This window comes from Falco cherrug, chromosome 18 (genome assembly GCF_023634085.1).
Source record: "Falco cherrug isolate bFalChe1 chromosome 18, bFalChe1.pri, whole genome shotgun sequence".
NCBI classification, from domain to species: Eukaryota; Metazoa; Chordata; class Aves; order Falconiformes; family Falconidae; genus Falco; species Falco cherrug.
In genome coordinates this window covers 1,914,667-1,940,361 of record NC_073714.1, presented here as the reverse complement: position 1 = coordinate 1,940,361, position 25,695 = coordinate 1,914,667, and the positions used below count along the sequence as shown (strand labels likewise).

The 25,695-nt window shown below is 57.7% G+C and overlaps 3 protein-coding genes across 6 annotated transcripts; 1 reads left to right on the top strand and 2 right to left on the bottom strand.

The window, feature by feature from the left end:
- Window positions 1-194: 194 nt before the first annotated feature.
- On the top strand, window positions 195-9,620 carry ASH2L (ASH2 like, histone lysine methyltransferase complex subunit). 2 transcript variants are annotated; one of them, XM_055696127.1, is made up of 17 exons: window positions 195-356; window positions 545-614; window positions 1,264-1,409; window positions 2,159-2,247; window positions 2,599-2,693; window positions 2,821-2,916; window positions 3,142-3,237; window positions 3,502-3,577; window positions 4,269-4,286; window positions 5,640-5,733; window positions 6,107-6,324; window positions 6,547-6,714; window positions 7,069-7,262; window positions 7,687-7,779; window positions 8,008-8,106; window positions 8,439-8,498; window positions 8,946-9,620. In XM_055696127.1, exons 1-17 carry the CDS (start codon window positions 223-225, stop codon window positions 9,051-9,053), a joined length of 1,854 nt encoding a protein of 617 aa, XP_055552102.1. In that variant the 5' UTR covers window positions 195-222; the 3' UTR covers window positions 9,054-9,620. The 2 variants fall into 2 exon arrangements, with proteins under 2 accessions (XP_055552102.1, XP_055552103.1); XM_055696128.1 differs by lacking the exon at window positions 4,269-4,286.
- Window positions 9,619-15,558, bottom strand: STAR (steroidogenic acute regulatory protein). Of its 2 annotated transcripts, XM_005438073.4 has the most exons (9): window positions 15,065-15,558; window positions 14,187-14,475; window positions 12,867-13,383; window positions 12,195-12,308; window positions 11,792-11,919; window positions 11,552-11,710; window positions 10,768-10,952; window positions 10,504-10,597; window positions 9,619-10,412 (listed from the first exon to the last, which is right to left on the bottom strand). In XM_005438073.4, the coding sequence occupies exons 3-9, from the start codon at window positions 12,928-12,930 to the stop codon at window positions 10,305-10,307; spliced, it is 852 nt and encodes a 283-aa protein (XP_005438130.1). In that variant the 5' UTR covers window positions 12,931-13,383; window positions 14,187-14,475; window positions 15,065-15,558; the 3' UTR covers window positions 9,619-10,304. The 2 variants fall into 2 exon arrangements, with proteins under 2 accessions (XP_005438130.1, XP_055552106.1); XM_055696131.1 differs by lacking the exons at window positions 9,619-10,412; window positions 10,504-10,597; window positions 10,768-10,952; ... (1 more) ...; window positions 11,792-11,919; window positions 12,195-12,308 and having other exon boundaries at window positions 12,926-13,383; window positions 14,187-15,558.
- A 134-nt stretch (window positions 15,559-15,692) lies between these two features.
- Window positions 15,693-25,108, bottom strand: LOC102046997 (G protein-coupled receptor kinase 5-like). 2 transcript variants are annotated; one of them, XM_055696129.1, is made up of 16 exons: window positions 24,934-25,108; window positions 20,476-20,571; window positions 20,224-20,336; window positions 19,319-19,396; window positions 19,012-19,112; window positions 18,847-18,939; window positions 18,701-18,764; window positions 18,480-18,620; window positions 18,213-18,403; window positions 18,103-18,140; window positions 17,831-17,920; window positions 17,529-17,737; window positions 17,301-17,438; window positions 17,084-17,221; window positions 16,858-16,989; window positions 15,693-16,762 (listed from the first exon to the last, which is right to left on the bottom strand). In XM_055696129.1, exons 1-16 carry the CDS (start codon window positions 24,983-24,985, stop codon window positions 16,655-16,657), a joined length of 1,782 nt encoding a protein of 593 aa, XP_055552104.1. In that variant the 5' UTR covers window positions 24,986-25,108; the 3' UTR covers window positions 15,693-16,654. The 2 variants fall into 2 exon arrangements, with proteins under 2 accessions (XP_055552104.1, XP_055552105.1); XM_055696130.1 differs by lacking the exons at window positions 18,701-18,764; window positions 19,012-19,112; window positions 19,319-19,396; ... (1 more) ...; window positions 20,476-20,571; window positions 24,934-25,108 and having other exon boundaries at window positions 18,847-18,945.
- Between the last annotated feature and the right edge of the window lie 587 nt (window positions 25,109-25,695).

Sequence of the window (25,695 nt, the reverse complement as noted above, 5' to 3'; positions counted from 1 at the left end):
CTCCCGGTCTCGGTGACGTCACGGCCGAACAGGGTGACGTCACGTCCAGGCAGCGCGACGCTACGGCTGTCCCGGGCCACCGCCGCGTCCTTCCCGGCGCCCGCCGGCAGGTGGCGCCGCTCGGCCGCGCGCTGCGGTCCACCCCGCAGCGGCATCGCCCCTTTAAGGCGCGGAGTCTCGCGAGAGCTGCGGCCGCGCGCGAGAGCGCGGCGGCGGGTGGAAATGGCGGCAGCGCCGGCGGCCGCCGGGGCGGGAATCGCTGCTCCCGCGGCCGAGGGTGCCGAGCCCCCGCCGGAGGCCCCCGCCGCCGAGCCCCCGGCCCCGCCCGAGCCGGGCGCGACCGACGCCGAGCCGGGGTATGCGCGGCCCGCCCCGCGGCCGGGGAGGGTTTCGGGGCGCCCCTCGGGGAGGCCTGGGGCGCCCCGCCGGGGGGGAGGGGGGCTGGGCGGTCCCTGTGCCCCGGGGGGGCCCGGGCCGCGCCCCCCGTCAGGACCCGGGCCTGGGCCGCGCCGGGGCCCTGGGGAACCCGCTTCTGCTCCCGCAGGGGGGATGCCGGCCTGGGGGATGCCGCCGCCGCGCTGGAGACGGAGTCCGCCAACGGCAAGGACCCCCTGGTAGGTTGGTAGGTGCGGGGGGGGCGCGGGCGCCGGCTGTCCCCGCGGCGCGGGCCGGGGGCTGAGGTGGCCCTGGGCCACCTGCCCCGGGGGCTGCTCGCCCCCTCCCGGCCCGCCAGCGCGTGTCCCGGACGGGTCGGGTCCGGGTCCGGCGCCCACCCGGGCGGCGCGGGGGGAGGCGAAGGCCCGGGGCGCGCGGTGCAGAGCGGGCGGGCGTGCCGCTCTTCGCCAGAAAACGGAGCGTTTGTGTTTAACGAATCCATGTCTGGCGACACCCGACGCGTTGGCATCAACAAGCGCCCTCAGCTTTCCGAGGATACAAAGCCAGGGCTAAGGCGAAGACGCAGAAGGCGAGGCTACCCGAAAAACCAAAGCCTGAGCGTGTTCCCGCGGTTCAGACGAGAAGGACTTTCTGCCCAGCCCTTTAAAGGATGATTTTGGAAGTTAAATCCTCCCTCATCCGACTAGTTCTAACTGAAACCACGGAATAGTCCCAGCTCGCTCACAGCATGGCTGTGTGTTAAGGGAAGAAAAAAGTTGCCCTCTCTGAATTCTCCTGTCTTGACAGGTTACTGCATAAAACCTCTTCCCTGTCTGATTCAGTCAGTCTTTAAGCCAGCCCAAGTGTGCTGATCTGCTCTGGTTGTAGGAAGCTGCTGGGGACACCGCGGAAGCCTTGGACACGCAGGCGGGCTCGGTGGACGAAGAGAACGGGCGGCAGCTTGGCGAGATAGAGCTGCAGTGTGGAATTTGTACCAAATGGTTCACAGCGGACACGTTTGGCATTGATACCACGTACGTAAGCTCTGCTTAACGCTGGGCACAAAACTTCGGTCAGTAGCAGTGGAAGTATATCGAGTGTAAATTCCCAGGGACCAGGAGCCCGTCTGGGTCCTTGGATGCTTGGAGAGCAGCTTGTTATGCGAATAACAAAAGCTTTACCCCACAGCAGGAAGTGTTTATGTTTGTACATTTCAGCTTTTAAAAAAAAAATCTTTGTGCAGACCTCAGGGCTGTCAGAGCCACCCTTGGACTAAGCCACCTGGTGCCTTAGAGGCCTGTAAATGTTACTTGAAAAGCAGAGGGGGCTTCAGCATGCATTTTCCATTGGCGTGAACAAAAAATAAAATGTTTCTGTAAGTGAGAAGTAAATTCAGCTTGCTTTCTGGAACCAGATGCTTTTTGTTGTTGGATTTTGTTCCTAAAGTACTCTAGACTTCTGAGGAAAATTAACTGACTCGGGTGGAGCCCCTTGTCCAGAGCTTCTGGATGTTGTCTCTTGTGTTGCTGAATGAATTTCAGGACTTCTCTAAAACAAGAAGATGACACTAGGCTTGGCTTGCTTAGGTTTTCTCAAGAGCTTTGTGTCTTTTCTTGATGCCCATGACAAACATAATTTGATGAAAATGTCATTGAACCTGTAATATGTTTCTGGGGAGGGGGAGAGAATAATTCATTTGTTAACCTGGAATCATTAATTTGTTAATCTGATGTGGTAAGCAAAGTGTACACCAGAACTTACAAATCGGCGTGCTCTTTTCCAGATCATGCCTGCCTTTCATGACCAACTACAGTTTCCATTGTAACGTTTGCCATCACAGTGGGAACACATATTTCTTAAGAAAACAAGCAAGTAAGTGTAAAAAAAGCACATTTACTGGAAATTTATGCAGGATAATCCTAGAGGTTTCGTTTTATCTAAAGGCGGTGGAAGAGTTCTGCTTTTCATTTTTCAAAAAAGACCAGAAAATCCCTTATTGGCCACAAGCGTGTGTGGCTTTTTCTAAAAATGTTTTGCTGCTAACTGTTATGGTGAAAATCCTCTTGTTTTGTGAGGGCTGCTGAGTTAGGGCAGAACTTGTGAGGGTTTTGCTTTTATTCAAGGTAGCGCGGATGCTGTGTGGTTAGCAATTGCTGTACACGGTGTATGTTCGATCTTCCCCCTGAAGCATAATTCTAGTTCTGGTGTATTTTTATTTTTGAGATCTCAAGGAAATGTGCCTTAGTGCTCTGGCCAACTTAACGTGGCAGTCGAGGACACAAGATGAGCACCCGAAAACTATGTTCTCAAAAGATAAGGTATGGCTGGTATAAAAATCATCACAGATTTATTCAGTGAAGAGCAAGTTCAAACAAATAAATACTATTAGTGAGGCTTTCAGACCCAGACTGTTAAGACTCAGTTTTATTTTATTTTTTTTTACAGGATATTATCCCATTTATTGATAAGTACTGGGAGTGTATGACAACACGACAGAGACCTGGGAAAATGACTTGGCCTAATAATATTGTCAAAACTATGGTAGGTATTTTGAGTTAAATTCTTGGAGGGTTTTCAGTGGATGATGTAGTCATCTGATGTTTGTGTTTGCCGAGGTCTGGACTTGGAGCTAAATGGTGAAGATTCTCATGCTGCTAATGTGGTTGATACACATGCTATGTGTTAACAGTAAATACTGTGATTTAAACACTTGTTCGTGATCGTGATAGGATCTTACCCTGTGTAACTTAAACTCCTCTGTCTTAGTGTAAAGAAAGAGATGTGTTCTTGGTGAAAGAGCATCCGGACCCGGGGAGTAAAGACCCAGAAGAAGATTACCCCAAGTTCGGGCTTCTAGACCAGGTACGTAACTAGAGCTGGAAGGAGACTGTGCTCTGGGGAGTTGGGAGGGAGGTGTGGGAGTTCTCTTTCTCTTTGCTGGTCGCTTATCCTCAGTCAAGCAGGCAAAACTCAGCCAAGCCATGCTGTGAGCCTGTGTTGTGCCAGGCGATGTGTTGGAGTACTCCAGCACCTGGAATTGTTGTGTTCAGGCTTTGCGTGGTAAGCTTGACTGAGTCTATACATCACGCTTTTTGTTGTTGTTGTTTTGCTTTAAATGTCTTTCAGGATCTTGCCAATATTGGTCCTGCATATGATAACCAGAAACAGAACAATGCTGTATCCACAAGCGGAAGCTTAAATGGCAAGTTCTTTATTCAGGTGGCCTTTGGATATCTGGGACTAAGCTGTGTTTTCCCAGTCCTGTTGCTGGATGTCTGTGCAGTTATGTTAGTTGACGTGCCGCAGTTAAACCTGTTGTGTGAACTGAGGTTATGGTTATGTTCAAACATGTTCAGCCAGCCTCCCTGTGCCTTTCTATAGGGATAGATTAATTTTACATTCTTGTGAAGGTTCAACTTTTCTTTATGGCAGCCAGCTCAGTAAAGATGCTTGCAGGAAAGCTGAGCTGTCTGTTTTGTTTCATGATGGTTTTAATTTGCCTACTTGTATTATTCAGATTTCCCATTTCCCTCACTCTTGAGATACGCAAGTAGTTGTGGAAAGTATATATTCCTTATAATCACTGCTTGCATTTTGCTGTTCCTTTTTGCGGAATGATAGCTGTGCTAACAACTTTGGCTAGCTTGCTCAGATTACCTAGAGTAATCCTACTGCAGTAATGTTAGCCGTTGATGAGATTTCTTTGTGCGCAAGGCTACAGCATTCGATATTAAACACCCTAGATAGAACCTAGCAGGCGGTATCTTGGGCTTTTTGAAGCAGGGTTATAGATGGCTAAGGCTGTGTTGTCTCCATTTCATGCACTGGGTTTTTTTTTTTATTTAATTTCTGGAAGATCTGACAAATATGTGGTGCGACTTCTGTCCTTACAGGTGGAGCCTCTTTGGGAGGTGAATATTTACCTTTCAGCTTCTAAAACTTAAGTATTATTGTTTGCAAAGCTTTTTTGCTCAATTACCTTAGAAGCTAAAGTCAATTAAAAATCAAAAGCGTGCCCTGATGTGATTGCAATAATACTTTGATAGAAAACAACAATTTCACTTTTTAATCTGTAGCAGTTAGAAGCTTTTCATTATCATATTCTGCCCCACTTGACTGGTTTAAAGTTTTATTTTCCACTTACGTTTGTTTTAACTTTGTATGATTTGACCTGATACTACGTGTTAAATATTAATGCCTGAAGAGGTGGTCTGAGTCTGTGAGCTGATAGGAAATTCTGATTGTTCAGGTGATGACAAACTGGAAAGCCTCAAGGTTTTATCCGCTCTAAAACTAGCGAGTGCAGCTGAGATCATGTCACGTTTGTGCAGAATATGGTATTCCTTCAGTGGTTTGAATCCCTTACACCATAAGGGGAATGCTGATAACTTACAAGCTGACTGTATTTTTAATTACAACACAGTATGCAGTCCATAAAGGTGTTTATCTACAGTACGTAAAAAGTTCTATAGTTTTCCTTGTAAATCAAGAGTGATCTATTCTGAACTAGACTAATGATAAAACGCATATACAATTTAACGTATTAAAATGTTACACTGATATTAGTTCGATTAAATTTGATATGTAGCTTTTCTGTACCGCACTTTTATTTGTGAGCAAAAATTGGCTGCTGTAATTTAAAATGATGCGCTGTTCAATCATAGTACTGATTTTGGTAATACTGAAGAGAAACACCTCTATTGCTTTACATTTTGACTCAACTTGGGTATATTTTATTTTATAGATGGAAATTTAACGTTAAGTGCTATTGCTTATGGGCGTCAGCGTGTTTCTTCAGCATAGTGTCACTGGGATGTGATGACTTTGCTTAAAATCAGATAGTGTGTGCTGTAGGTTGGGTTTTCTGCTACTTTTGCAGAAATAAATTTGAACTGTGACTGGAATCTCCATGAAAGCAAATAGTAATGGTTTTGAAGTGGATCAAAAGATCTACAAACAGCAAGGATTCTTAGCCCTCACCTTAAAAAGCTTGAGTTGAGCTCATTTGGTGGATAAATCTCACTTAGCTTCCACTCGAAACTTATGTACCTTGTAGTCAACTTCTGCAATGTCTACAAGTTCTAGATTTTGCTGTGCTCATTTTCAATAGAGTCTGTTTCACATACAACTGTGGGAGAAGGTACTTGAGCTCGTGAACTGGTTTTAATTTGGCTGCTTCTGCCCCTTTCTGTTTGTGGAGATTCCATGCACACGGGCTCTCTCTGATCATCAGCCGCTTAATATGTCGTGGTCTCTGTGTTAAGGGGGAATGGCTGCAGGAGGCAGTGGGAAGGGACGGGGAGCGAAGCGCAAGCAGCAGGACGGAGGGACCACGGGAACGGCCAAGAAAACCAGAAGGTAAGAGGAAAGATGATTCAGTGGCGGTGGTGAGCACCTGCAGCGAGGCGGTGTACACTGGTCAGAGGGACAGCTCTAGTTTTGATGCCTTTAAGCTGACTTCTGCCTGTCTCTGACCTTGGTAGATTTGAGGGGAATCATGACATAACCCTGTGATGTTATGGATAGGTCACATGCTAGAAATTATTTGAAACGGAGATTTTAAAACTGAAGCTTGAAACTTCGTCTATGAAATGAGCGTACGCTTGGAAGCAAAGTGGCGTGCGGGCCACGGGCGCCGCAGGTACCGCTCTGCAAGAGGCTGCCCTGGGTTGACTTGTGACTGAGCAGTAGCCACCGTGAGATGCCAGCCTGTAGTTTTTGTGTTTTGCAGTGACCCGTTGTTTTCCGCTCAGCGCTTACCACCCCACGGTTATCCTTTGGAACACCCCTTTAACAAAGATGGATATCGTTACATCTTGGCTGAGCCTGACCCCCACGCACCTGACCCGGAAAAATTGGAGTTAGACTGTTGGGCAGGAAAGCCTATTCCTGGGGACCTCTACAGAGCCTGCCTGTATGAACGAGTCCTCCTAGCACTGCACGACCGAGGTACAAAGCTTGCTAATCGTATGCGAGTTGTATTAGCCGGCTCTTCTTACGAGGGGCCATCTTCTCTAACCTCATGTTACTGGTTACTGACACTTCAGACGTAATTGCTTTAAGAGGTGCAAGTGTTAAATCCGCTTCTGTGTGTTCACTTGCCTTCTGACATCGGTGCACGTTAGAAATTGCAAATGAACTGCTCATACCACCTTCTTTCATCTCCGGCAGCTCCTCAGTTAAAGATTTCCGATGACAGACTGACTGTCATCGGTGAGAAGGGCTACTCGATGGTGCGAGCCTCGCATGGAGTGCGGAAAGGAGCCTGGTACTTTGAAATATCCATGGATGAGATGCCTCCAGATACAGCTGCCAGATTAGGCTGGTCACAGCCATTAGGTAAATAGCTTTACCGGGTATTTCTTAGCAGGGGATTCCAGCCGGGTCCTGTGTTTCTTTCCCCAGTAATGCAGACCTACAGAGGGTAAGTAATGTTGAGCTTGCCCGCTTCAACGCTGCTTTTCGTAAGGGGAAGCGCTGCAGGCGGTTTAACCCGTGCAGAACTGCAGTACGGGTGGAGCCTGTATGCTTTGCGTGCTTGGCCTCGCTTAACACTGGAGTCGATGCATTTGTACGAATGGCAGTTGTATTTGTTAACTGAATGTAATTAGTGTTCTGACACTTGAAGCGGGACATGCAGCCGTGCTCCTGCTACACTCTTGTGTGTTCATGAAGAAATGTTGGTTTCTGCAGGGAACCTCCAGGCACCTCTGGGATATGACAAGTTCAGTTACTCCTGGCGCAGCAAGAAGGGAACAAAGTTTCACCAGTCGATAGGGAAACACTATTCATCTGGCTATGGGCAGGGTGATGTACTGGGCTTTTACATCAGTCTTCCAGAAGATACTGAGACTGCCAAATCACTGCCCGATACGTACAAGGATAAGGTGAGGTGTGGAGTTCGCTGTCGGATTAAGTGTTGGCTAGGGGGACAAGTGGCAAACGGGTTGCTCTGTCCTCACCCTTGCTCCCTTTGAGTGCATCCTTTCCCTCCTGCCTCGGGGTGCCACTGGCTCATAGAGGAGAGCTCCAAAGCATTGATCTCAAGAAAACAAAATACCCAGACCCACCCAGAAGTTCTGCAGGGGAAGACTGCTGAATGAGAGTGCCTGCGTCTCCTTCCCTCTTCTCTTCCCCTCCTGGTTCTCTCAAACATTTGAGATGTGTGACTTTGCTCTTCACGGGTACTCTGATCCAACAGTCATGCGTATCCCAGAGCATGCTCCTGTACGTCTGCCCTTCTTTACTACGTCACTAGAGGTAAGGGGTTTTCTGGCTCACTTCTGAAGTGGTTGCTTTCTAATATTTCAGGCTCTGATCAAATTCAAAAGCTACTTGTACTTTGAAGAGAAGGACTTTGTGGACAAAGCAGAGAAGAGCCTAAAGCAAGCACCTGGAAGCCAGGTAGGTGAAGCTTTGGTAGGTGGAGGATGAAGAACTTTAGGAAGAGCAGAGAGCTGCTGAGACTGGTGTATTGCATGTATTAATTGCTTGCATTTAATGAGCACAAAGGGAGGCTGGTCATTAGTTAACTGTAAGTTAAACTGCATCTTGAGGATTGGTTTGTAGTTCACAAGTAAGGTCATGAAAGTTAGCATCAATGGGAACAAACCTCTTCATTTTTCTTTTCAGATAATATTCTTCAAGAATGGTGCCAGCCAAGGAATTGCCTTTAAAGACATCTTTGAAGGAGTTTATTTTCCTGCTATTTCTTTGTACAAAGGCTGCACGGTAAGTGACATATCTTTGAATGATAATTCCTAAGTCCATCATAGTTGTAGCAATGCTGTGTGAGCACTCTGGGAACGTGTCGAGCAAGTGAAGAGGAGAGATGGGAATTACTTTAGTGAAGGGAGTATGGAACAATGCTGTTCATTTGTATGACGTAACTTGATCAAACTCCTGAATGAACACTCTCCTTCCGTGCCAAGGATGTTTGTTCCTGTGGTCTTGCAGGGGGCGCAGGCAGGCTCAGCAGTCAGAGGGGATGCGAACTAAAGACTAAAAAAAACATTCCTGTTGTGTGGGGTTTTTTAATCTAATACCAGACTTGTCTTCCACAGGTTTCTATAAACTTTGGGCCATATTTCAAGTATCCACCCAGAGATATCACTTACCGTCCGGTAAGTAATAACTGAAGCTTTTTACCCCCTGCTTTGTGGTAGGCTCACAGTGTTTCAACAGAAGGCAGCTGCGATTCTGTTGTGGTGGTGGGAGTCAATTTATACCAAGCCTGTGTCTGTCCTCTTCAATCTTTGTACTTGGTGTAGCCAAAAGGACTGTATTTAAAAATATTTGAGGACAGATAGCCTGACAATTTGGCTAAATTTTAACTGAATAGTAGATGCTGCCTTGTTCTTGACAGATTATTTTGGGTTTGCCTGTGTTAGCCTCTTCTATCAACAAGAGGCCTCAATTCTTGTTTAAGGACACATTTGGAATTCCACCACCACTCCCGCCCGATGTTTTCAGGAGGGAAACAGAACTGGAAAGCTACTGTGCAACACGGCTAGTCACTCTGTCCTGGGCCTGGACTCCGTGACTGGAGCTGTCTTTCATTCCCTTTGCAGATGAGTGACATGGGCTGGGGTGCTGTTGTAGAACACACGCTGGCAGACGTTCTGTATCACGTAGAGACAGAAGTTGATGGGAGGCGAAGCCCACCCTGGGAGCCATAAAGGAAGCAGGCGGTGTAGCGTTAACAAAAGCAACACAGTGGGTATCCAGTCAAATGGTTTTTATTATAGAGGAACATGCATCACTCAGAGCAAACAAGCTGAAGCCAACGCAGCTCTGGACAGCAGGCACTGTGTATATTTGTTACCTGCTCAAGACTCACGCTCTACCACTACGCTGGAGTCTAAGTGAATGCAGTTCTAGTATGTATTGTGCAATTTGTGGGCATTTCTTGGAGTCTTCAGTAACTTTTCCAGTGTAGCTAGCTGAAGCAGCAAGCATTGTGTTGAGGTAACTGCTCATGTGCTGTACCTGGGTTGTAACAGTCACTTGTTCAGTGAGAGCAGGCTGTAGCTGGCCCTACCCGCTGTGTGTACACTTGCAGAAGGAACACTGACGCTTCTGCCAAGCTGTGTTCGGTGAATTGTAAACAACAGCTTCCAGCCAGAAGGATTGTGTTGTAACAAGACTACTGCATGTAAGACTGAAATTTGGGCTTTTGTCCAAACTGTATTTTTTTTTCCCCCCGCAAACTGGAAACCAGTTTAAAAATAAAAGCTTTAACTCTTTTTCTTTTTTTTTTTTTTTTTTTTTTGTCTTGCAACTTGTTATGAGTGAGACAAACCCAAAGTAGCTACACTTTAGAGAGCTCTTGAGCTGAAGATCTCCTTCAGCTTGCTGCACTGACAAGTTAGACAGGGCCTCCTGCCAATAATCATCAATACAGAGCTTTGAATGAATAAATAATTTGACATTTTATGTGTCTGTACAGGAAAAATAAATTAGACTTGCTGCACGGGGAGGAGAAGGGAATAAAAGTTTTAGGTAAGTGCTGTTTGTGTTCTGGGTGAAGGAGGACGGTAAAATCTGGGGTGAAGTCAGTCCTGTGCTGGTCTTCCTGCCTTCCCAGGCAGTGGTCTGGGACCTCTCTATTCACTAATTGGCCAAGGCCTATCATAGTGGACACCGCTAATTAAAGCTTTGTTTATTCATTGAAACTAATTAGTTAGGGAGGTCGCAGGGGCCTGACTGGACCAGCATGTGCTCAATGGAGCAAATGCTGGACCAGAAATTTGAAGTCCAAGTAGTTTCAATAAACAAAGCTTTATTTATCTATTGAAACTATGTATTAAATTAGTGGTGTCTACTGTTAAAGGCCTGGATTAATTAGCACAGGCTGTAATTACCCTCTAGTAATTACCGGAGTCACTCCTTCGCCCCTGAAGCAAGCACTGCACCACGAGCCGGTGCGGTCAGCAGCTCACGGCCGCTGTCTGGGCTAGGCGCTCCCGAAGGTGGTTGGCAAAGTCGACCTGCGTCTGGGACAGGACCTGGTTGATGATGGTCTTTGGCAGCCAGCCCTGGGGAGGAGCAGGGACAGCCCGTCAGTGCGACTTGCCTCGCGTGCAGCAGCGCCGGCTGCTGCTTTGAAATGCTCGCCGCAAAACTCACCTTCAGGTCGAGGCTGAGCAGCCACGTTAGCTTGGTTTGGGAAGGATGGCCGGGCAGCGGGCGGAGGATCATACACGTGGGGCCGTTCTCAGCTCTGTAAGAGGACGGGAGTGCACAGTTAAGACAGCAGTGTCTGACTTTCAGGGGTTCCTCAGCAGTTCTTCCTGCTGAGACCAAGCTTATTACCCAGAGCCAGCGCTAGAAGCTGGAGTGTGAACCTGGCTCCCATTGCACACCCTGTAAGTGAATGCAAAAGGCGGTTACCTTACAAATCCTTCCTGCTCTGGCATAGCTCCGTACTTGGTGGCCATGCCAGCCAGGACACAGGTAGAGCCACGTCTCTTAGAGCACCGGACGCTCACAAAGTCCCGTGGTCCGACAATGTTGCCGGGGGTAGCAGCCGCCTTCTCATGGGTGATCACTGTGTCCTTTCCAATCTTCTGGAGAATCTGCAGAGTTTAGAATTAAAACATTAATTTCAAGTATTCACTGTAAACACAGCTCAAAGCTAGCTTTGATTACCATGTGTTCAAATACACGCTCTTACAAAAACTCGGTGTTTACAAGGAGAAAACCTGCAAACATCTGCTTAATTCCAGAATGCAGAATGTTAGTTTTCAGTATCTGAAAAGAGAAGGTAGTTCTCTTAATGCTTCTTTTAGTCTGGACAAGCTGTGGAACAGCCAGACGCTCTTCCCTGTGTGGTGGGGTGCTGTGCTGTTTCTCCTCCAGGCGCAGTACAAATGAGCATCAGAACTGGCCCACTCCCTGGCAGTAAAGAGCGATTCCTACAGAGTAAATAGCAGACAAGCTGCTACAGGCTCGCTTCTGCTGCAGCAGCAACGCGATTACTGTGGAACAAGCCCTACGTCTGCAGCAGGATGCAGACAAGATAAAGCCTGGCTTCTCCGTTCCCAAAGAACGGGTGGAGAAAGCCCTGTGCTCCTGCCGTTTTGGGCAGAGCGATTCTCTGGCCCTTGCAGTGCCGCTCGGAGCAGCCCGTGTGCGTGAGCCCCTGGCTGAGCCGCGTCTGACGCGCGCTCCCTACCTTGACTTCTTTGACGCTGGGGTTCCAGTCCCCCATCTGCTCCATGTTGTCCACCAGCTCACTGTACACCGTGTCCAGGGGCTGGTCCACCACCACCTCGAGTCGGAACACCTTGCCCACATCTGGGAGCACCTTGCTCAGCACTTTGTCTCCGTTACCCTGGGGAGGGGAAGGCAGAATTAATATTGCAGATATTTACAGGAGGACCACATGGAGTCTGCTGCAAAGCAGAGCGCCTACCACCACCGTCTCAGTCTTCCAGCCGTCCTGGTCCTCGAGGATGCTGAGTGATTTCTGGAGGGCTTCCTCTCCTTGCTTGATGTAAGACATTTCCATCTCACTGAAGGGCTTCTCCTCTAGCCTTGAGCCTGCCGCGGGATCAGACAAAATCGGGAGTGAGCGGAAGAACACTGCACAGCTAACACATCCAAATGCCAGATAAGCTTTATCTACATCAAATACACTTGTCTGCGCCTAGGGGCCAGGGAAGTAAACATTCCGGGCTGCTTGCCTGCCTTTGCCGTTTGTTTAGCAAAAGCACGGGCTGCCCACAAGCAGGTTTCCCTCCGGCCACCCTCCAGCCCTGACCTGCGCCGGTCACCACCCGGCAGAAAGGGGCAGACCCCCGCCTCTGGGCACTTACTGAGCAAGGTGCTGCTTCTGCGAACCTGGTTGATCCACAGGCCGGGTCCTGCGCTGCGGCAGGCCAGCTTGCTCAGCTCCTGGCTGATGGCAACAGTGGCTTGTCTTCTCAGACCTGAGAGCAGAAAGCGCGTTACTCGCCAGCACCAAGCACCGCACTGCAGAGGGCTTGCTATCTTATTCCCCCCCTTCCGGATTTAAACAATACAACATCGGAAAAGTCTCTGCTTCCCCCCTTCGCTGAAGTCCCCACAGGCACCGAGAGCAGCTGACTGGCATTGCACTGCTCGGGGTCACAAGCTGTCCTAAACAAACCCAGGCTTTGCGCTGCGTGTGGGGAGCCAGCGACAGTTGTAAAAATACCGAGGAGCAATCGTGAGGTGCCCAGGCGGGCCGTATAAACGGAGTACAATAAACACCCTCGCAGCCGGTGGGGGCATCACCTATTGCTACCCTCCACGTGCAGCCATCCCTGTCGGACCCCAGCAATAGGTTTGTGACAAAAAGGGTCGTGGAGACAGTAAAACACGAAACCCAGAAAGCAACATGGCATGGGGTGGGGAGAGCCCCCCGGAGCCCCCAGCCTCCTCCCGCCCTGCCGGCACTGCCCAGGGCAGGCAGCCCATGGAGAGGGGCTTCCCCCAGCCCCGCGTCCTGGCCCCCAGCCCCTCACCAGTCATGTTGCGCAGGTGCCGGTAGGAGATGGCGGCGCAGAGCTTGAACGTTGCGGGCAGCATCTCCCTGGTCTGGATGGAGCTGTGGGTGCTGCGGGCAGGCGTCTCTGTGGTGAGCACTCCTCTGGCCGGCCCGCGGGGCGCTCAGCCTTAAGTACGCCAGCTGAAGGATGCTGGCTTGTCAGCAGGGAGATAAGAGCCATCACTTATGGCAGGGCCACAGGGGCCAAGGCCAGACCTGGCTCCTTGTGCATCTGCCGGGGGCCGCGGGTCGCATCCGGCGAGCAGATGCACGCACGTGGGCAGACGTGTGCTCGTATGCGGTGCTGGCACGATGGAGCCTGGCCAGCCCCCATCCGCGGTCCACAGTGAGCTCCTGCAGCAAGGCGAGGGCAGGAGACGGAGGCACAGCCTCCTGAGCTCGTATGGGGCTTTGCAGGTGACCCCTGTGCTGGGGATAAACCCCACTGCATGTGGACCTGGGGTCCACAGCACGGCTGCCCCTGCATGGATCAGCTGGCGTGGAGAACAACAGATAACGATTAATTCCAACGTGTAACAACTGATACGGCAGAAAACAACAGATAATAACGGATAACGATGCACAACACCATCTCACAGCACAACCATCCCAGAATAACTGCAGCAAGGCTCTGCCGAGCCGGACACAAGAATGGGGCCACTTGTCCTTGCCCTGGGGGCCAGACCCACCACAGAGCCCTCGCTGCATTAGAGCCCCCGTGCACAAACCAAACCCTGCAGACTGGGACCTCCCAGCACCACTGGCACCCGTGGCCGTGTGCAGGGTGGGTGGGCACCCCCGGGATGGCTGCGCGCAGCGGGAACACTGGGGATGCTTCCTGCACACTGCATGGACAAGAGCATCTTGGAGCCCTCCCTCACCCCACCAGCACCATGCTGATGCAGCCGCTCTTTCAGCCTACACAAAGCTGAATATTAAATGTGTTAAGCCACTAAGCTCGGGGCTGGGAGCGAGGGGCAGCCCCGTACCTCCCCCAGAGGCTGGTTTATCTGCTGTGGAGCTGGGAGCGGTGGGCAATGGCAGAGCAGCGATAACACTCAAGGATGAAATGACATTTCTGGGATGAGTTACAGCTCCAGAGACCAGCGCTCCCAAGAACCCATGAATCACCAGCTGCTTCCTTTGACGTCAGCCCCTGCACCCTCCTGCAGGGAACCTGACCTTCCTCCCCGCTGTTGCAACAACTTGGCCAAGGGGGAGGTCAGCCACTCCTGCACCAGCGCCCCGGCCCCGAGGAGCCCCTCACTGAGCCCCCGAGAGACGGTTTGGGTCCTACCTGCCTCCTGGGAATGGTCCCGCTGCTCCGGCCCTGCCGCTCCCCAGGACAGCTCCTCTCCATCTCTGGGGCTGCTGCTCTCCATCACGTGCGAGACAAGACACCTTGCACTCGTGTTGGCGATGCGCACTTGGGTGAAGGCGCTGGTAGGACCAGGAGGAAGCCAGAAGCTGCACCATCCCTTTCCCGAATGGTTCCTGGGAAAGTCCCCACACAGGCGTGATTCCCAGGTCCCTGCTGCAGCTCTCCCCCGTGGGGGCTGGGCTTCATCCTCCTGGTCCCCACATGCCTGCGGACAGCGGGAGGAAAAATCAGGAGGGTTTGAAATCCCTGAGCCGCTGCCGGGAGCTCCTGACCCCGCAGTGGAGCTCGTGCCAAACACACGCCGTGCACCGACGGGTCTGCAGTGCCTGGGGAGAGCGGTGAGACCCTCTGGCACGGTGCATCCCCCCCCAGCACCCACAGCCCCCCTGTCCGGGGTACGCGGCACCGGGGCAGCAGGGAGACCCCTCGGCTGTGGACCAGCCGGGACCGCTGTTATCCCAGAGGGAGCAGCTGCTCCCGGGCACAAGGCCTCGGCACAAGGACACGCTGTTGTTTGTGAGAAGAACCAAAACAGCCCAGGCAGAGTCACCCCTCCGGCTGGGGGCTGCGGGGGCTGAGGGGCACAAGCCCCTCTGTGCCTCGCAGCTGGGGACATGGGGACAGTGATGCTGCCCCATGGTGCACAAGGCAGGTGCTCCAGGCAGCCAGTCCCCGGAGCGGCACACTGAGCCCCCCAGCCTGTCGGGAAGCTGTGCCGAAAGGGCCCCCAGGACCCTCAAGAGGGTCTGGTTAATTGGGACACCCCGAGGACCCTCAACAGCTCCTGATGTGACCTTGGCATCTCCTCCAGTCATCTCTCAGGGGTCCCACGCTGTCACCGTGCCACCGAGCTGCCTGCGGCGTCCGAGCCTGCAAGGGGAAGGGACGGCAGCCCTCCCGCAGCACCGGGGGTGGCACCAGGGGTGGCACCGGTGCTGGGGAGCAGCGTGGTGCCGCGGGTGTCAGGGGTGGGACGGGGGTCCCAGCACCTACCTCGGGCCCTGGGAAGGCACCTCTCCATCAGGGAGATGTGATGAGATCATGAGATCAGGCAGCCGGGCTGCCTGGCTGAGCCCACGTGTGCTCTAGCACCGCTCACCTGCCTGCGGCAGGATGAGGCCCCAGCCACAGCTCAGACCCACCTGGGCCTACCCAGATCCTCGTCTGGGCATGCCAAGCCAGGTCCTGCCAAGCTGGTGGTGCTGGGGGTGCGGGGAGCACGTGGCCGCATCCTGCATGCCAGCAAGGGGATGCCTGGGAAGATGGCATGGCCCCGCTCCAGGACAGGCACCCAGCACCCTCCCACCCACATCTGTGGGGGCCAGAGGAGAGAGAAAACGCTGGGGGAGGTAAAACGGCTGAGAAAGCCCCTGCAGCCCCCGCTGGGTCCCCAACCCCCTCAACATGCCCCCCACGCACCCGTGGAAAGTAATCACATGGCTGTATTTGCAGCTTTTAGCTTAAAAATGTACATCCAGGCGCTCCACGTACAAATATTTACAATTGTTTACAAATGTACAAAACCCGATTGAATGTAAACCAAAGGTGTCAGAGGCCGGGATTCACCGGGACCCCTGGGACCCCCCAGCCCACGTATGCTGTCCCTTGCACAGCCATGCACGGTGCCTGCACATTGCACGCCCACGTGCACTGTCCCTTGCACACCCGCTGCCTGCCCCTCGTGCACCCATGCGTGCTCACTGCCCCCTGCTCACCCAACCCCACAGGCAAGGCTTGGGCACCCCGAGGCTGCCCTGAGCTGTCCCGTGGACAGAGGGAGCCCCCCCCACGCCCCCCCCCAGCCCAGCCACACTCAAGAAAATCCCCTTCTCTGAGTCCATTTCACACCGTGGAGGATGGAGCAGGAGGGGCAGGCTGTGCTTCCCCCGAGGCGGGGGGTCTGTCAGGCTGACCCTGTCCCTCCTGCTGCAGCACAGCCAGGGGGAGCTGGGGGTGACACCCCCCTCCAAGGCTGCCTTTGTTTCTATCTGGACAGCGCAGGCAGCCCCGCAGCCCCTCAGTGCCCGCAAGGGTTGTGCATTGAGCTGGCAGTAAGGTAACAGGCTCAAATGGTCCCTGCCCGAGCCCCTTCCCCTGGCAGCGGCAGGGGGGCAGCTGGGCATGGCACCCCCCAGGAAGAGGCTGGATGTGCAGTGGGGCTGGGGGAAAGGGGCCGGGGGCCGGGGTCAAGCAGACTCTGCCCCATTGCCTCTCCATCACCCCCTGCCCACCCTCACCAGCCTGTGCCAGCATCCTGCCTCGCCTCCACGAGCATCCCTGGAGACCCTGGCTCCAGCGCTGGTCCGAGACAACCCTGAGGGGGGGGGGGGGGGCGGGCTGGGGGCTTCCCGGCCCCAGCGGCTCCCCCGGGATGGCGAGAGGGGTCAGGACAGTGCCGGGGCTCGGCAGGCAGAGTTGGCCGCAGGAGTGTGCGAGTTCACAGCGGCTGGGTGGGGGGGTTGGATGGTGGTGCCGATGGTGTAGTCAGCTGGCTGTGAGGGACAGACAGTGGGCAGTGAGCCAGGGGGGTCTCAAGGAGACCCCAGGGCAAACCGTCCCCCCCTCCCCCAATTACCCCATCTCTTACGTGGCGTCGGAAGAGCCGCTGCAGAAGGCTGCGCTTGGGGGGCTCGGGCAGCTGCGTCCAGTCCAGGTCAGGGGAGCGGGTCCCGCTGGGTCCAAACACATTGAGGTCCTTGAAGCACTCAGTCTCAATCATCTGGGGGGGGACAGGTCACTCGGAGGGCAGGCACAGGCCGCCCCAGCAGCACCACAGCATGGCAGGACCCCCCAGTGCCCCACAGCCCTGGTACCTCGTTCTGCCAGGGGATGGAGACGCTGCCGGTGGCGAACTTGGTGTAGAAATCGTTGTCGGTTTGGTCCAAGTTGACGCCTTTCACCGTTGAGAACTGCTCGATGTCCAGCACGTCCTTGCAATAAACCGCCCGGGGCTGTGGGGACCACGGAGCTGTCAGTGGGGGGAGCGGGGCTCACCCCCCCCCTGGGGTCCCCCCCGGCCCAGCCCCTTACGTCTGGCACAAAGGGGGGTGTCATGATGCCGGCCTCCAGGCGCTTGAAGTTGATGGTCCTGAAGAAGGGATGCCGCTTCACCTCGGCCGCCCCGTCAGCTCCGCAGCCCAGCCGCTGCTTGGGGTCCTTGGCCAGGAGCTGGGGAGGGGGACGGGTGGTCACGGTGGGGGCCATGGAGCCAGCCCCACCCCCCGAGGGTACCGGCAGGTCCCAGGGTCTCCAGCTCACCATCTTGCAGATGGCTCGGGCATCCTCACTGAACTTGTCCGAGTACAGCTCCTGCTCCTCCTGCACCCGCTTCTCCACCTCCTCACGCTTCACCCGCTCCTTGCGGGCGCGGAAGGGTGACTGCCCCTCAATCATCTCGTACACCAGGCAGCCCAGGCCCCACCAGTCGGGGCTGAAGGTGTAGCGCTCGTTGTTGATCACCTCCGGGGCTGCGAGGCACAGCCCCAGAGCCATCAGCGGCTGGGCACACCGTGGCACAGGGACCCCCAGGCCAGCCCGGCCGGCGCAGCCCCCATGCTCACCCATGTAGCCGACAGTGCCCACGCGGCCGCGGATGGTCTCGCCCTCAGGGATCTTGATGGCCAGCCCCAGGTCGGAGATCCGGATGTGGCCTGGGCAGGGAAGGGGTTCATCCCAAGGATGGTGCCCTCGCCCAGCATCCCAGGGAACAGCCACCCCACATCCCTGCACATCCTCCCCAAAACACAGCCAGAGAACCCCCAGGAGGCACACAGACACCCAACCCCAGAGCCAAGAGCATGGGCAGAGCCCAGCCCAGCACCTCCCTCCTCACCATCATCATCCAGCAGGATGTTCTCCGGCTTCAGGTCCCTGCAGGGACAGAGGGATGGCTCAGCACAGAGCAGTCCCACCCCGCCGGCCCTGTGCCCGCACCATGCTCACCGATACACGATGCCCTCCTGGTGCAGGTGCTGGAGCCCACAGCAGATCTCCGCTGCGTAGAAGACCACGCGCCCGTCCTCGAAGCCAGGGTTGCCCATGTTGTAGATGTGGAACTTGAGGTCGCCGCCATTCATGATGGTCAGCACCAGGCAGAGAGCGTCCTTCGTCTCGTAGGCATAGGCCAGGCTCACCTGTGCGCCCACCCCGGCCATCAGCATCGGCACTGGCCCCCCCGGCTCCCCGGCCCCTCCAGAGAGCACAACGCACCACGAACCGGCTGTTGACCTTCTCCAGGATCTGCTTCTCGTTCAGGGCCATCGCCTCCCCTTTCCGCTTCTTGATCCGCTTCTTCTCCAACTTTTTGCAGGCGTACATCTTCCCCGTGGCCCGCACCTGGCAGGCACACACCTGGGGGGGGGGCACACATGGACAGCGGCGGGGTGAGCCCCCACCAGCCCACCCCATCCCCCCTCCCTTTGTGGCCGCACCTCTCCAAAACCGCCCTTGCCCAGGATCCGGTACTGCCGAAACGTGTCCTTGGTGACCGACTGCCTGAAACGCACAGCCCTAGGCACATCAGCCCCGCCGCCCCCCAGACCCCCCCACCCTAAGACCCCCCAGACTCCTCACTCACCTCTCCAGGTACTTCCACTGCAGGAACCGGTCAAAATACATGCTGTCACAGTAGTCGGTGAAGGGGTCCCCGCTCAGGTGCTCGTGCAGGGTGCTGCAGGGGCAGAGGGGGCGGCTGGTGTCACCTGCAGCCCCCCCGCACGCCCGTCCCCGGGCAGGCACTCACCGCAGGCAGCTGCTGAAGAGGTCCTTGTAGGGGCTCTTCTGCAGGTCCTGCAGGCACTGGCTGGCGTGGGGCTGGCCGACCTCGGGCAGGAAATCTGGGGACTGCCGGGGGGAGCAGACGGCTGCACACTCACCCCCTGGGTGCATCGCTCCCGCATCCCACCCATCATCCCAGTTGGGCAATGGGACCTTCTGGGATGCCCGGAGAGCAGGGACATGGCTTTGTGGCCAGCAAGGGACCCCTCCTGCTGCTCCCATCCCACCCTCACCCCATCCTGCCCTGGGGGAGGAAAGCCCCCCAGACTCACCTCCTGCTTGAGGAACTGGCAGATGATCTCCTCCCCCATCTCCTTCCGCTTCTCATCCGGGGAGAGCTCGTAGTCCGCCTGGGATGCCCGGGGAGAGGAGGGTGCTGCAGCCAGTGGCACAGGGCATGGCTCTGCCCTGTGCCCCCCGCCAAGCCCCCTGCTCCCCCGGACGAGGCACGTCTGCCTGGCTGTGGGGCCAGGGAGCTGCCTGCACCCCCGTGCCATGGGCAGCTGCCTGCTGCGGGGCTTGTGGTGGTGCAGGCAGCCCCGCGGGGGTCCCACCCTGCTCCCCGCAACAGGGGAGTGGGCTGCCACCCTCAGGCCCACCACAGCCCCAGCAGCTCTTGTTATTCAAAGAGAGGAAAAATGTCCCGCAAGAGCTCTGGCAGCCAGCACAAGCAGGGGCCGCTTCGTAGGCACATGCTCCCCATCAGCAGCCCCCGTGGCTGCCAGGTCTTTGTGCACCCCAGAGGCCCCGGCTGCTCCCCACGAAGCCCCCAGCCCCTGGAAAGCTGACCCTGCTGCGCAGGGCGCTCACACACTGCTGACACAAACCGTGCGGTAATGGGAAACATGGATCATTTTATGAGGTTTGTTTTTCCCATTCGCCAACATCTGAGACCTGGCACCAGGGTGAACCTCGCAGCAGGCACCGCTGGATTCTGAGCTTGCTGGGATGGAGAGTCCCCCTCCCCCAGTGCAACCCGCAGCACGGCAGGATGGGGGGTCTCTGCCTCCCCTGCAGCCCCCCGGGTGCCACTCCACAGCCACCACCCTGGGGCCCACACTGCGAACCGGCCGTGGCAGTGGCCAAAACCCCAACTAGCCCCATCCTGGGAAAATGCCTCCATAAGTCACCGTCCCCCAGCAGAGCCGGCGCGGTGGCATCCCGCGGGGACCCTCACCACAGCGTCCAGGAAGCGGATGCAGCGCAGGAGCTCCGGCCGCGTCTCGCAGAACTGCCGGAAGAGCAGCCGGCCGATGGGCTGCTTCTGGCACAGGCTGCTGTAGTCCCGCTCTGCAAGGGAAGGTGGGATGTGCCACGCACTGCACCGAGCACGTGCCACAGCCCTGCGCCTGCCATGTCCCCCACGCAGCCACTACCCGGTGCCATGTCGGGCCCCCTGCGCCAGCTCCCGGCACCTTCCCCGGCTCACCCAGGCCCTTCCGCAGCTCATCACACTGGCTGACATGCGGGAACCGGAGGATCTCCCTCCACTTCTTGCTCCTGCCTTTCCGCTTGCCACCACCTCCTGCAGCCGGGGGGGAGAGGGAGAGACGGTCGTACTGCCAGGGTGGGCATCGCTGCCCCGGCCCGGCTGGCAACAGGGAGCAGAGCCCCTGCCCAGCACTGCAGAGCCACTCAGTTTGGGGTCTCCTGCATCTCACCACTGCTGGTCCCCAAAACCCATCACTCACAGACATACCCGCATGCCGCCAGCACTGGGGCTTTAGCCAGCTTTAAAGCAACACGGGAAAACACATCCTCAGCCCTGGAGAGGGCTCTGACCCCCAAGGGGACCCTCATCCCGAGGAGTTGAGGGGATCTGCACGTGCTCGTGGCTCCCAGCCTCATGCCAGGGCAGCAACGGGATCCCCTTCAGCATCACCAGGTGCCAGAGAGGGCTGGACCCAGAACGTGCATGCTTCCTCCCCAAACAATGCCATGGTCCCGCATCTCCCCCTCCAGTAAACATCTGGCTTCCTTATCCCCCCCAGAGCTGCTCATCCTGCCCGTGGGGCCGCAGCAGCCCGGCCTCTGCCTTTGCAGGACGGGGACCCGCTGGGGGTGAGGAGGGGGCAGGGGGATGGCCCCACCGCAGCAGCCGCTCCTCCCGGGCTTGCAGGCGGATGCTTGGTGCGTGAAGTCATCCCTGCAGGGACCCGACATCAGCGCGGGTCTGAGCTGGTGGCCGGCCAGCACCACCCGCTGCCGGCCCCGGTGACGCCGAGCCGAGCCCGTGGGACGCCCCGGTGCTGGGCTCCGGCGGCGCTGGCGTTTCGGCCGGGCAGAGCTTCCTGCCCTCATCGGCTCGCTTCCTCCGGCAGGAACAGCCCCACGCCAGCCGGCGGGGCAGCCTCGGCGGCGAGCGGGCACGGGTCCCTGGGCACCCCGCTCACCCTGGCACCGGTGGCACGGGGTCTGGAGCGCTCGCTGCCCCAGGAAGAGGAGCAGCCGCTCCCCTCGCCCCACGGTGCCCAGGCTGGAGCCCCCCGGTTGGTGAGCAAAGGGGTGATGCCCTGGCAAGGACCCTGCACCTGCCCCAGGAGCCATCCGACACGGGACAGACACGGGAGGGACAGAGGGCCCCGGCAGCCCCGACCTCGCAGGGATGCTCCGAGGCTGTGGCTTCGTGGCCGGGCTCAGGGACACGCTGCCCACACAGTTCCCTCCCTGCCTGTTCCACAGACTCTGCAGGTATCACCCCCAGCACCCTGCTCCGCCTGGTGCTCCTTCCAAATTTCAACTTGCCTGCTGCAACAATAAAAATAAATCAACACTTGTCACCTGCACCCCAACACTTCTCCCCTGGCTGAGTCAGAAGCGTTTTGCTTCCACACAGGCTCCTGCCGCAGCATCCTCCTTCCCCGCTCTGGTCTCGCCTGCAGCGTGCCAGGCACGGCACAGCTGGGGTGAGCCGGGACGAGCTCTGTGTCCCCAGCGCACAGCCCGTCCCCAGAGCATTTCTGGGTGAGACTGCACCAAACCCCACCTGCGGCAGAGCTGCCCCAGACCACCGAGGCCTCAGGGCTCGGAGTGGGACCCGCTCCTCTGCCCGGAGTGTGTTCCAGCAAAGCAAAACCCATCCCGCTCCCTCCCCAGTGCCCCCAGCCGCCACTACCTCTCCCACCCCAGCCTGTCACTGCAGCGGGGGAAGCAGAGACATGGGTCCCACCAGGACACCGAGCTAGAGCCTGCATGAGACCCAAAGACCTCAAAGTAAAGGAGGAAAAAAAAAATACACAATGCTTGTGCCAAGCTGGCGCAAGGCGCAGGGCAGTCAGGAGCCTCAGCAAGCGCTCAGACTGCTCCTGCCACCCACGGCTGCTCCGGGGGGGGTCCCAGCCCACTGTGGGGCAGGACCACCCCCACCTGCAGACCCCGTGGAAGTGACCCTGCCCTCGCCTCTGCTCCCCAGGGTGCAGCCGCATCCCAGCAGCACTGCACAAAGGGCTGGCAGCCCTTCCTGGCCCGGCACAGGGCTGTGGGCAGGGCAGGGGGCCCGGGCACAGCCACCCACCGCCAGCACGGACCCCTTGGTGCTGGGCAGCAGAGCACCAATGGGGACATCCCAGAAGTGGCCAGCCCCTCTCCCACAGCATCCTCTGCCGGGTCAGGGCAGCCAAGAAAGAGGGCACGTGGGGAGCAGCCGTGCTGGGCATCCCGCTGCTGCCTGCTCCCTGCCTGCGCAGACGAGGCCAGGCAGCGGGATGCCCAAGGGAAGATAACACGAGAAGAGGGCACTCGCCTCAGCCCTGCTCCCCCCAAGTGAACCATGCCGGGAAAACCCCACGAGGATGCTGCCAAGCCGACCACGGCAACCAGAAAAGCTGCAGAAAGCCAAATAAAGCCGTTTCTCAGCAGAAAGGAGCCCACATACCAAACAGGGAGGTGCGTTACACCAACGCAGCTCCTGGCAGCAAAAGCCCCGCAGCGGGCAGGAGCGTGTCCCCCGCAGCGGGTAGCATGCGGCGAGACGGTGCTGATGCCCAGTGAGGTGCAGAGCCACCTGCCTCCACCCCGACAGGCCATAAAGCCTTACTCACCGCCCCTTATCTCTTCCGTGCCCACACGCTCCTGGGTTTTTACCCCAGGCACTTCCGCAGGCGGCCAAGCCCTGCTGGCTCCCCCAGCCCTCCGGGACATCAGCGCTCCCTCGAAGGCTCCAGCGGCCCCAGCTGAGCTGGGCACAGAGCCCAGGGTGGCCGGCCACAGACCCCTTCAGCCCTCGTGGGGCTGGGTAGAGGGAACAGCCCCCCCGACCACCTTTCAGGGGGCAAAGCCCCCAGGTGCGCAGCAGGAAGGGCCATGAGGGGCCCTGCAGCAGAGCAAGGCCCTTTTGAGGGCAACAGCGGGTGGCAGCAGCTCAAGGAGCCCCTCAAACCACAGAGACCCCCAACACGCAGCCTAGCCCAGTGCTGGCATCTACCCACGCCACGTTCAGGGTCTGATGCTGCATGTGGTACGGGACTGATGCTGCCAGCACCCCCAAAAGCACCAGGGGTGTGGGACTGCTGCCCCAGCCAAGCCCCCCCAGCACACCCTGAGGATGGCAGAATTTGGCCAAATGCAATTAACAGGTGGCAGTGGCTGCTCCAGGGTGCCAGGGCTGGACCTTGCCGAACCCCTTGTGCCTTTCACACGAGGCTGGCCCGTGACACCCACACGTGTGGGTCCCCTGGCCATGGCCGGCAGGGTCTCAGCCTTCTGCTGAGGCGGCTCCTGTCCTGTCCATGCCGCCAGGGAGGGAAGCAGCTGCCCAGCCAGGACCCAGCCCTCCATCCTGCTCTGCTTCCCGGCTTCCGGCACCTCTTGCAGCCGGCGCACGCTGACATTAACCCATTTGGCACCCGTGGTGGCAGAGCCCCTGGTACCCTCGAGGCCAAGACCCCCTTCTGGCTCTGGCAAGGCTCCGGTGCAGCATGCGGCAGCCGTCGTGCATCCCACGGGACAGGAGCAGGGTCCAGCCCTGAGCAGGGAGCATCGTGCGAACGCCTGGCCGGCTGCTCCAGCCTCCCAACGCCAGACCTCTCCGGCCCCTGCACACGGGTCATCCCCGCGGCATCTCCAACGCTGCTGGAAGCAACCGTGATGGGGGTAAGAAACCTTTAGAAAACGGGGATTTAAAAAAAAAAAAAATGGGATCCCCTCCGAGTGGCCCCGTCCCCTGCAGGGCTGGGCCAGCGCCGGTGGCCGGTGGCTTTTGGGGCTGGTGGCTTTTTGGTCACAATGGTTTTGCGACGAGGGCGCCGGCTTCCCAAAGGAAACCCAAAGCAAACAAAGGCGCCTGTGCTGGCCCAGGACCCATGCCAAGCCCTGCTCTGGCGGGGCGCGGGGGCTCGCAGCCTTTTGCCCCCCAGGCCTCGTCCCAGCTCCCGCAGGGCTCACACCGGGGTGGCAGCTCCGGCACCGGTGAGGCCGTGGTTTGCCTGGCAGCGCCCGTTTTGCCCAGGCCTGCGCCGAGCTGTCCTGGCACCGGCGAAGTTTTGCTCGTGTGAGCCCCGTCATGCCAGGCACGTCCTGCTGGCACGGGCGGACGGGTGTCCCGTGTCCCGGGTGTCCCGTGTGCCGGGTGTCCCGTGTCCCGGGTGTCCCAGTACGGCCGCGCCTGGGGAACGGCTCCGGCACGGCTCGGTGCCCTCTCTGCCCCGCGCCCCGGGGGCACCGACCGACGGACGCGTCCCACGGCCCCGGGGCAGCCGGTCCCTCCCGGGGGCTCGGCGATGCCAACCGCGATGAGCCCACCCGGCCCGGATGGAAGGGGCCCGGGGTGCCCGCGGGGGGGCCCCGAGCGGAGGGTGCCCGCTGGGAGGGGGCGCGGGGCGGGGGGCCGGGATGCAGCGCGGGACCGGGAGGGGAGCGGGATGCCGCCCGGGCCGGCGGGACGCGGTACCTTCGCGGGCCTTCAGCAGGACGGTGTTGGCCACGATGTTCTCCAGCTCCATGGCGCGGGGGGGCCGGCGGCGCAGCCCCGCCGCCCGCACACCATGCCCGGCGCGGCGCTGCCCCGGCCCGGCGGCGCGGGGCGGGCCGGCACCTCCCGCCGCTACCGGCCGCCTCCGGGGGCGCGTCACCCCCATGACGTCACGGGCCGCCCCCTGGCGTCACGGGCTTATGTAAGGGGCAGCGCCGCGCCCCCCCGCACGGGGGCGCCCCCCCCACGTTGGGGTGTCTCCCCCCCCCCCCCCCGGCTTGGGGGTCGGGCGAGAGCAGCACCTGGCACACGCCCCCCTTGGGGGGTCAGCCCTGCGCCCCCGGCAGCCGCCTGTAGCACAGCAGCCTTCCCCCCCAGCACCGAGACCCCAACCCACAGCGCGGGAGCCCTGGCGCACAGGACCCCTGGGCAGGCAGAGGGGCTGGGGCAACCCTTGCTCCCCAAAACACCCCACTGTCCCGTGTGCGCCGCCCCCCCCAACAAGAGGGGCGGCAGAGCAGCGAAACCGAACAAGCCGTTTCCTCCCGGGGATTTTCCAGCTGCAGGAGCCACTGGCCCGTGGAGCTTTGGCTTCTGGTTAAAGCAAGAAATGGCATTTCCTTGTTTACGCCACTTCCACCGCCAAGCTCGCAGGACCCCCCACTCGAGTCTCCACGAGGAAACATGATGGGGAAAACACCTTTTCTCCCCAGAAGCCAGAAGCTCACGGGGAAATGTTTC

Excerpts from the sequence above, each read along its gene's own strand:
- STAR (XM_055696131.1), bottom strand. The coding sequence starts at position 14,886 with ATGTCCCCAGCTGCGAGGCACAGAGGGGCTTGTGCCCCTCAGCCCCCG. Across the intron at positions 13,384-14,186 it reads GGACCATTCCCAGGAGGCAG|CTGATCCATGCAGGGGCAGC; the intron begins GTAGGACCCAAA and ends TCTCCACGCCAG.
- ASH2L (XM_055696127.1), top strand. The coding sequence starts at position 223 with ATGGCGGCAGCGCCGGCGGCCGCCGGGGCGGGAATCGCTGCTCCCGCG. Across the intron at positions 6,715-7,068 it reads AGGCTGGTCACAGCCATTAG|GGAACCTCCAGGCACCTCTG; the intron begins GTAAATAGCTTT and ends TGGTTTCTGCAG. Across the intron at positions 8,107-8,438 it reads CTTTGTACAAAGGCTGCACG|GTTTCTATAAACTTTGGGCC; the intron begins GTAAGTGACATA and ends TGTCTTCCACAG.
- LOC102046997 (XM_055696129.1), bottom strand. The coding sequence starts at position 24,985 with ATGGAGCTGGAGAACATCGTGGCCAACACCGTCCTGCTGAAGGCCCGC. Across the intron at positions 17,921-18,102 it reads CATCCTGCTGGATGATGATG|GCCACATCCGGATCTCCGAC; the intron begins GTGAGGAGGGAG and ends TTCCCTGCCCAG. Across the intron at positions 16,990-17,083 it reads CCATCCCCTGGCAGAACGAG|ATGATTGAGACTGAGTGCTT; the intron begins GTACCAGGGCTG and ends GTCCCCCCCCAG.